Here is a 9357-nt window from a genome sequence, read left to right as displayed (position 1 = left end):
TAAATATGTTTTATATTCAGTGTGTTCATAAATTATTCTTTATGTCCACAAAAAACAGATGGAGAACATTTTTTACAAATTTACTGTAGTTCTGCTCATGGGTTAAAAAAGAACACGTGACACATGATTTCACAATAAGTGAGTTAACAGTAAAACATTGTATCATTTATGGTTTAACATTTCGTGAATATGAATTATGTGAATATCAGAGAACACATTTATTTACATAGTCGACTGTTGCGTAGCAGCAGCTGGTGTAAAACACATTATTTTTTACCAACAGTCATTTCCTACACAGCTCAAAGGAAATGGCTTGTTTCAGGAAACTGAGCGACTTGTCGTTTATTGCATCAACATGTCAGCGGATCAAGGTACAGTCACATCCATGGACGTGGACGTGGCCTTTCTCAAATCCAAGAGGGGAATCCTGAAAGCAGCAGAGATGGTGAGATATTCTTCATCATCATGGCTTTGAAACCGCTGAACTGAAGTGACAATGCCCTGGACACATTAGGAAGCTGCAACGGACGAAGTGCATGAGGAAATAACTAAGAGGAGTCACAGGTTTGCTGTGTAATTCAGTTACTAACAATGTTACTGGAACTAGTTTGTTATGACTCGCATGTATGTTGTGAGAGCGTTTTAGAGGCTAAAGCAGAAACGGGATCAGTTGCTATAGTTTGAAAATGTGAAGAGGAAACTCACAGTCTAACAGGTAGATGTTTGACCAGTTCCTTTTTCTCTGCCAGAGCTGCAACATGTTGAGTGACGGACAGGGAAAAAAACCCCTGTGAATCTCTAGTCAGGATATTACAGTTGAATTCATATCTTCTATCGTTGAACTGATCTGTTGGGTGTCGTGTCTCTTTTCCTGCTGTAGGTGACTCTGTTTGCGGCTTTTGTGGATTTCACTGTCGTGTCCACACCAAAGTACATCACAGCCACTGTGCTGGAACTTCTCATCACTTCACTGCTGCTGTCGTTGTACCTGTTCAAACTCAACAAGAGGCTGACCTTCTTCTTTTGGCCTTTAGTTGTGAGTTCTGCTCTGCAGCACGCTATTGTCATAAAGTATTCATGGTCCTTGTGAGAGGAGAGCAAGCCGCTCTACATGTTGCATTGTCCCAAGTTGTTCTCCTATTTCTCTTCAGGATGTTTTCAATTCAGTCTTTGCAGTCTTCTACTTTCTTGTCTTGAGCCTGTTGGCTATGATCACATACACCGTCACAGGCATGCTGGTTGGAGGGGTGAGATATACTTTAGCATTTATTTAATACATATAATCTCATTCTTGGTTGTTTAATTCATGAGGATTTCAGTTTCCCTCAATACTTTGTAATTTAAATGAAATCATTGCACCACTGCAGAGGATGTAACTCAAATCTGAGTCTATTTTCTGCAGATTGAACAAAACCATAACATCTTCTTGCCCCAACTCTAATATGATCCAAAGATTTACTTGCTAACTTAAAGTTGAGTCTCCACAACGTGAGCGATAAACGTGCACTGAACTCCAGATGTGTTGTATTATACCATTTACTTTTTAAATCTGCTCTGTTTGCAGATATTCACCCTCGTGTCAGCTGCTCTGTTCAGTGCAGACGGCTACATTCTCTTCAGGAACATCACGCTCAATCAGCCAAGAGGTGAAACCCAGAGTCCAAACAATCAATGAGTGAATCAATCACATCAAATCACTCCAGTGGATCATGTATTGGTACTTTAAATATATGTAAAACGTGTAACACCACCACCCACTGCTACTTATGAGTATTAGAATGTACTGTGATGCTGTTCTGCAGGCTACAATAATACGTTTTTAAGGTTTACTTTAAAGTTTGTAGTTTGCAGCATATTTAAGATGCTTGTTGTAATTATTGAGTATTAAGTGACTTTACATATTATTAAAAAAATATAAAGCTGTGACTCATTTGAACCATATTTTTCAGAATTTTACATTGACACAAATAAACAACGAAGATATATGAAACACGAATTTCGTCTGTGACATGCACTGAGTGATTGTGTGTGTGTGTGTGGGGGGGGGGGGGGGGGGAATCTCATTTCACATCTGGAGAAAGCAGATGTTGCTTTTTTTGGGTGCCAACTTCCGCGCTGTCAATGTTTCCGTTTCCACCCCCGAGCTGCCTCCACACCGCCCCCCCCCCCCCCCCCCCCCCCCCCCTCTCTCTTTTTTTTCTCTCTCTCTCTCTTTCTCTCTCTCTCTCTTCTCCTCCTCCTCCTCCTGTTTTTACCTTGAGCCCGTTAGATACGCGCAGTTTGAGGAGTGTGAACTTTGGGGAGAGTTGCATCGCTTTGAGGAACAATGGGGGACATCGAGGCTCCGGGCTCTCGGCCGCCGCCGAGCCAGAACGCCCTGCTCTCGGTTCTGCCGAGCAAAGAGTTCGCCTCCTCCAAGAAAGGAATGCTGCTCCTCGCTGAAGTGGTAAGAAAAATGACCAGGGGGATCTCCTCTGCCACACACGAGGAGCTGGAGCTGTTACTGTGCCAGAGTTTCGCCCTGTGCGCGCCGGAGCCTTTGCGCGCTGCGTTTTGGGTACTTCTAAAGTTTTGTGCAGCTTTGGCGGCCAAGTGCACATTTAGAAACAACTCAAAGAGACTGTGTCACTTTGAATATAGGTCAGTCAGCTTTCCGTCACAAGGTTTCCATTAGTGAAGGGAGGAGCAGGGAGATCTCACAGCAAACTTAGGATAAACGTGTGTGGAAACATCTGGATTATGGACAGCGCATTAAGACTTATCCATAAGCAGCTTATTCATTGTTAAGGCTCATCTGCAGCGTCAGCGATCGAGCTGAACAACCTCCTGGTCTCGTAGTGTTGTGTCACTTTGTGCACAATCGATTTAAACTTGTTTTTATTAGCGGTCCAAGTGGATTCCAACAAAGCAGGAACTGAAGGGCTGTGTGATGCATCATGTGTTACTTACAGGAAAGGCTCCTCTCGCAGTAGCATGAACCCTCACATCTGTGTCATGTGACGTTCTGCCCATAAGAGCAGTTGTCTCCCCCACAGTCACATCCTTCAGCCTGTTGCCATAACATGAGGCCGAGAGTACAGTCCTCACTGTGTGTGAATGCACAACTCTGCAGCCCCCTACACACACACACACACACACACACACACAATACTACCCCTTTACTGCCTCTTCATAGTGATTGTGATCATCACCCCTGGGCTAAAATTCTTCTTCTGTAACCCTGTTGGCTTCTGCTCACAGTCGAAGGCACAACCGTTTCCCTCTGTATGTGTTGAGATGAGGCCGCACACCTGGTTCAGGAGGAAGCGCCTCGAAGCTTCAGGAGATCTGTGGTATATGGTGCAGGGTTTAAATATCTATCTATAGGCCTATAAGTGCAATAAGTGAGAAAATCAGCCTTTTCAGCTGTCGTGGGAGCTCTTTATATTTGTATGAATGCTGATTAATGTACAGAGTAAAAGTAAAGTGAATTCGGTGGAGCTCCTATCCTGTTAAAACCTGTAGAAACTGAACACGCTTCTTGGAAGTAACATTACGGTTCAAGATGCTTTGTTCCACACAAACAATGACAATGTTTGAAATGAACACAACTGTGAACACTTACCTTAATGCAGTCCTGGTTCTTGATTTGCAACATCAATGGTATATGATTTAAATGTTTGATAAACTCTATCTCACACTGTGTACAGTATAATTTCACTAAGTTTAGTGTTAAGTCTCACAGTTTAATTGTGTTTCTGTTGCACCTCCTCAAGGCCGAGTTAGATCAGTCCCTGAAGTCAGCAGAGAGAAAACAGCTTGGAGCTTCACACTTCTGCAGAGTGTTAGTCAGACATACGCATCCTGCTGAGCGTGCATTATTATACAGTGTGCCAGACCACTGTGTACTTCTCTTTAGAAGTCTCGGTTTCCGTCAGCAACGAGCTCCAGAAGGAACGTGCACATTTTTGTAGCGTTTTGAAACGTTTCCAAAACACAGACGAGCTGTTGATGAAGGGTACGTGTTGTGGTACATGTGTGAAAAGTGTGTCTCCTCCTCCTCCTCCTCTGGCCTCGGGGAACTGTGATGTTTTTGAGTTTATAACTCTTCAAACTGCTCATTTAACTTTTTAGAGGCAGTAAAATGCTGTTTTCCTCCTGATCCTGTTACAAAAGGATCAGATGTCTTTGTGTTTTAAATGATAACACAAAGTTGTTGAAATGATTTGTTGATTAAATGTGCAACTATTTGACAGACTCGTTTGTTACAAGTCCGGCGATTCATCGTATAAATCACACTTCATGAAAAAGGCCAAAGATTCTCTGGTCCCTGCGTTTTCGTGGCTTTATGTCGTTCTGTCAGCCGAGGAGGTCAATGCTGTTTATTTAGGCAAGATTACGTTAAAACTATTGGACAGAAACTTGGTGGAAGGATGTGGTGTGGGTCAGGGGAGGGGCCATTCAATTTCGGTGCAGATCCACATTAGGGGGCAGAACCTGATATATATTTTTTTTCAATTTCTTTAGCATTGACAGAAAAGGCGTTTTTCAACATTTTTGTTTTCTCCTGATCCGGATCTGCATTAACATGTAATGGGTTGTTTCCTGACCAACAACACATCCGTCTACTAAATTTTGTGGAAATCTGTCTGTGCATAATACTGTCTACAAACAAACAAACAAACGGACAAGGCTGAAAACACAATCTCCTTGGTGGAGGAAATAAAACATTTTTGGATTTTAGGCTGTTCACAACCAGACATTTGTTTCCCAACTAAATGATTAATTTACTCCTTGATTTAATTTACCAAGTTGGTCATAAAAGAAACAGAAGGAATCAGTTAGACTAATAATTGTTCTCACAGCCCTGGCACAGTTAAAATGTGTGATACCATGGAACTGTAGAGTATCAACATGAAGGATGATGTCCTTTACTGCCGGCCCACCCACTGATGTCGTGTTTCACTGCTGCAGAGCGACCATCCCGACATCCCACACATTATTCTTCAGAAGCAAACATTCACCAGGATTTTCCCAGAACCTTCAGAGAAAAATCTCACTTCGCTGTCTTGACTCTTTTTTCCTTAAAGTGCAGCAGCTGCAGCAGTTCTGGTCGAGTCAGGGGGAGTTCCTGGCCTCAGGCTGCTGTGGGATGACTGACTGAGACAAAGACAAGATGGCCGGGCCTGTTAGAGATTACAGTGTCTGGACTTGCTTTCATTTTGCACTGATATGATGCGTCCACCTCCTCTAATGCAGAGCTTCAAACACAAGCTCAGCTTTACTGCTTAACTGCACATCCAGCACGGGTTTAATCAGTGTGTGTTTGTGGGTTTGGTGTAAAAGCCTCCTGTTAATAAACATTGTCTTTTAATAGATGTATCTGCTTACAGGAAGTGGCCCTGAAGCTGTAATGCACACCGGCTCACAGCTTCGGTGCAGTGTAACATCTATTCATTATTCAGATACAGAATGTAAATGTGCCCTCGAGCATCTTACTGAGAAATAAATACACAAATTTAACAAAAAAACATAGATTCTATTTTTCTTTTTGTCTTAAACTGTCTCTCTCTCTCTTTGTTTGATATTTTGTCTTCAGGCTCTCTCCTTCATCTCGTTCGTGTGTTTCGCAGCGTCCGCGGCTGCGGCCTTCGTCACCATCCCTCTGCTGGAGTTCCTGGCCGCTCTCTTCTTGTTGTTTGCTTACTCCACCAAATTCAACGAAAGGTTTAAAGGCTTCCTCTGGCCTCTTATGGTGAGATCAAACATTTTAAACATGAAATAAAAAGCTATGAAAATCCTCAAGTGTGGAAAGAAGAAAATAAGGTTAATTTTGATTATTTTCTCTCAAAGGATTTCATGAGATGTGTGTCCGCCTCCGTCATCTTCTTCATCGTCTCAATAATGGCAGTGTCCAAATATGTGGACGGGTCCTCGAAGGCTGCAGGGGTAAAGTCAGCATCTCTTCATTATTACTCAGTAAACCGATGTCCAACAACTTCCCCTCCTCTAATTCTTTGTTTGATATCTCCTTCTCTTCTCAGGTGTTTGGGTTCATCGCCACCATCGTATTCGCTTTAGATTTTTACCTCATCTTTAATGAGCTCGCTACTTTCCTAAAGCAGGGAGGGGAGACCACCGAGGAGCCGTCAAGGCAGCAAGGTAACAGCACAAATAGGAATCTATATAAGAACATCTATACTGAGCATGGACACATATGTGATTTTATATATCTGTTATTCTTGTATTAAAAAGTAAATGTTCTAATATGTAGCAGAAATAGTTTAGTATGTATGATAATTTAGTATATACGCATACATGTATTAATATATATCTATATCTAGATATAGATATATGCTGTTTGAATATTCTGTGCTACATAATGCACACCCATGTTCACATCAACATAAAATATTTACTTTTAATTTATTTATATTATAAAGAGATGTGGATATACATACATAGCCCAGTTTGTTTTGCTAAGTGTTTAAAAATAGAATAGAACAGAAAACATGTTTTTTTTTATTGTATTGGTTTATATAACAAAATGCAGGTGTGGACCTCTTATAAATATAAAGAATATACACAAGGAGTGAATTTAATCATCGCCAATCATTTAAACATATTTGTTTATTGTAATAAAAGCAGTTTGCAGTGACCTCATAATCAACACTGTTTGATACCACTAGGGGGCAGTGAATATGAACCAACTTTTTACACAGCAAAGTTAACCGCACCACTTCAGGGAAATAAAACCTATAAATGTTTTCTTCAACATTATAACTCAGTTAGTTTCATCATGTCTGAGTTATATTTTCACTCTGTCACTTTGTCTCATTGAAGTCACCACACTTTCCAATGTCTCTTATTTTAGTACCTGGCGAACAGGACGCACACGTGGAGAACTAACACACGTGTTTTGTCACTTCTATTTTCCAGATGAGTTTTCAGACTCTGACTCAGACTGAGACCTGGAGGGATCTTCACCAGCGGATACTCTGACAACAAGTCAACCTTTGCAGTAGAAATGTCCGCTGCTGTGCTGACATCTGTCTCGTCGTGCCTCAAGGTTACGTTATTAGTGGGTGTGCAGTAGAAATCCCACCTACACACTGACTGTGTCCTAATTACTCTCATCTGGGATTCTCTGTTCGGTCCTCTTGGGTCAAACATGTTTAAAGGGGAGGAACAGGATCCTGTGCAGTTTGAATGGGTTTCTTCTGCTGAGCATCAAATAAGTTGTTCTGTTTAGTTCATAATTCACTGCTCAATACAAGTCATTTGAAAAACAACAGTTATTTTCCATCCCCAAAGTCATTTTCAGTGTCTCCGTAGATTTTGGTAAAATATAAAAGCTCTTTATCGACCTGATTCTTTAGTTATCATAAAGCTGTGAACTTGTTTGGTCGCATTATACTGAATTGTTAGAAGGTGTTTGTACCCACGTGTGAGATCATTCAGTCTAGATCGGAAATTGTGACTGATATTGACTTTTGAGCCTGTAGTGTGACCTTGATTACACACATCTTTAACACTAAATTAATGTCCGTAGTGAATAAATGTTTACGAATGGCATCTTAAATAAGACGGGAGGCCTACACTCACTTGGCAGTTTATTAGGTACACCTCACTAAAGCTAGGGCAAGTGTTTCTGTCATTCTGTCTGCATTTATATCTACAAGGGGCGGCTAAATAACGGAAACAGCCCTCGGTATAATTCAAAACAGCATAAATTGCATCGTCCAAAATGATCTCACGGTTCAATCAACTCTGTTGAAAACTGTTAAACACTTACAAACAGAATCACCGCCCTGTGGTTAAATGCCAACCAGTGCAGTTTCAGACCTTTGACCTTTGATCACTGAGACCAAAACGGTTGCATGCAGACGGCCAACCTGAAAACATAATGGTCCACCCCGTGCATCCACTGGCTGTCGCTGGCACGGAGGCACTTTGGATTTGTTGCAGGTCGGTTGTATCAGCGTGCATTAGTTCTAGCTGGGTGTACCTAATAAATTGTCTGTAAGAAGGGTGTACTCAGCATTTATATATTACTATAAGAAATTGTACAGAATATAGACAAACTAGTTGGTGGCAGGTTGGCTGGTTTCAACCTCTGTCCAATCGTCTTAAATCTACAGGAGTGATTTGTTCAGAATTTCAGAATAATGTTTCTATTCCTTTTAAATTTGACTTTTGAATGAACAGAGTTCCTGTTCCTTCTGCGGGTCACTGCATTGCAAATCTATTCAGTGAACACAAAGTTGGAGAGCCTTTTCAGCTTGTCTGCTGTATGTGTGTGTAAATAATGCATTACAGCCACTTAATGCAGTATTATTTTCTTTAATGCTAAATATCAAATATGTGAATCGTTTTTTTCCTCCAGTTTCTGCTTGTTTGTCTGATTCTTCAGTTCCTCCACTGCCACTACTGAGAAATCAGATGCACTAAAAATGCCACAGCGACTGTCTATGTAAAACACATCAGCATTAAATGAGTGTTGTAAATCAGAAATGAAAGAAGTTTGATTTAAAATTGGCGTCAGTGGCCTCTGATTTCCATTTGGGATTTAAACTGATTTGGGAAAGTTGAGCTTCGATAGTGATTATTCACCATTGTACCTTATATGGGAGAGTTTTGTTTGTTGGGAAAGTAAAAGTGGTTCCATTTATATTAACATTCTGCTTTACATGAATGATTTTAGTCTAAAATTAAAAAAATAAACTCAAATCCAGGCAAAAGAACCAGACCACGACTGATGCTAAACAGTGTGTGATGTTTTACACAGTGTTATCACTGTCCTGTAAAACAACCCAAATCTGCAAAACTCCCAAATTTTCCACGTAAACTTAAATCAAATGGGATTTTAAATAGTTTTTTCCTATGAAGTTGGACAAATTTCCCACATGAAGGAACAGTTAATCCTTCACCTGATCACAACAAAACTTGTGTGTACACAATTTAGAAATAATGTCACGGTGAAGACGCAGTATCAACACAGGGTCATTTTAGGCACCTTGCTGAACAATTGTAGGTGAAATATAAAGTGTGTTTGTTTTTTTTTTTACTGTTATGCTCTTTTTGTCTTTTGTGAAAAAATGTCAATAAAAACCTGAACTTTTTTCAAGGTCCAAATCACTTTATTTAATCACTAAACTGAAGTGAAGTGTTTTAATTACAAAAATACAGCTGAGTACGGCTCCGTGCTGTACAGGACAGACTGTCGTATTTATTAACATAGTTAAAAGGGAAGAAAATGAGCATCTCATTCAAACATTCATTCGTTTACACCTGATGTGTGTAAACTGTTTATATCACAACCTGGAAACAAAACTTTTCTTTCTCCATAAATACAAATTCTTCATAACATACTGTAGC

The 9357-nt window shown here is 40.5% G+C and overlaps 2 protein-coding genes across 6 annotated transcripts; both read left to right on the top strand.

Moving 5' to 3' along the window:
• The first annotated feature begins 221 nt into the window (after positions 1-221).
• Positions 222-1930, top strand: LOC117757094 (chemokine-like factor). 3 transcript variants are annotated; one of them, XR_004613035.1, is made up of 5 exons: positions 222-445; positions 881-1036; positions 1152-1247; positions 1565-1793; positions 1825-1930. XR_004613035.1 is itself a non-coding variant. In XM_034577867.1 (4 exons), exons 1-4 carry the CDS (start codon positions 356-358, stop codon positions 1673-1675), a joined length of 453 nt encoding a protein of 150 aa, XP_034433758.1. In that variant the 5' UTR covers positions 222-355; the 3' UTR covers positions 1676-1930. The 3 variants fall into 3 exon arrangements, 1 of the variants encoding a protein (XP_034433758.1); XR_004613033.1 differs by having other exon boundaries at positions 1565-1824; positions 1883-1919; XM_034577867.1 differs by having other exon boundaries at positions 1565-1930.
• Positions 1931-2197: 267 nt separating this feature from the next.
• cmtm3 (CKLF-like MARVEL transmembrane domain containing 3) lies at positions 2198-7814 on the top strand. Of its 3 annotated transcripts, XR_004613150.1 has the most exons (7): positions 2198-2446; positions 5579-5734; positions 5833-5928; positions 6024-6141; positions 6669-6743; positions 6919-7182; positions 7219-7814. XR_004613150.1 is itself a non-coding variant. In XM_034578806.1 (6 exons), exons 1-6 carry the CDS (start codon positions 2327-2329, stop codon positions 6945-6947), a joined length of 594 nt encoding a protein of 197 aa, XP_034434697.1. In that variant the 5' UTR covers positions 2198-2326; the 3' UTR covers positions 6948-7814. The 3 variants fall into 3 exon arrangements, 2 of the variants coding, with proteins under 2 accessions (XP_034434697.1, XP_034434712.1); XM_034578806.1 differs by having other exon boundaries at positions 6919-7814; XM_034578821.1 differs by lacking the exon at positions 6669-6743 and having other exon boundaries at positions 2202-2446; positions 6919-7814.
• Positions 7815-9357: the final 1543 nt, after the last annotated feature.

This window comes from Hippoglossus hippoglossus, chromosome 3 (genome assembly GCF_009819705.1).
Source record: "Hippoglossus hippoglossus isolate fHipHip1 chromosome 3, fHipHip1.pri, whole genome shotgun sequence".
Taxonomy (NCBI): domain Eukaryota; kingdom Metazoa; phylum Chordata; class Actinopteri; order Pleuronectiformes; family Pleuronectidae; genus Hippoglossus; species Hippoglossus hippoglossus.
This window is presented reverse-complemented; position numbering and strand designations above follow the sequence as displayed.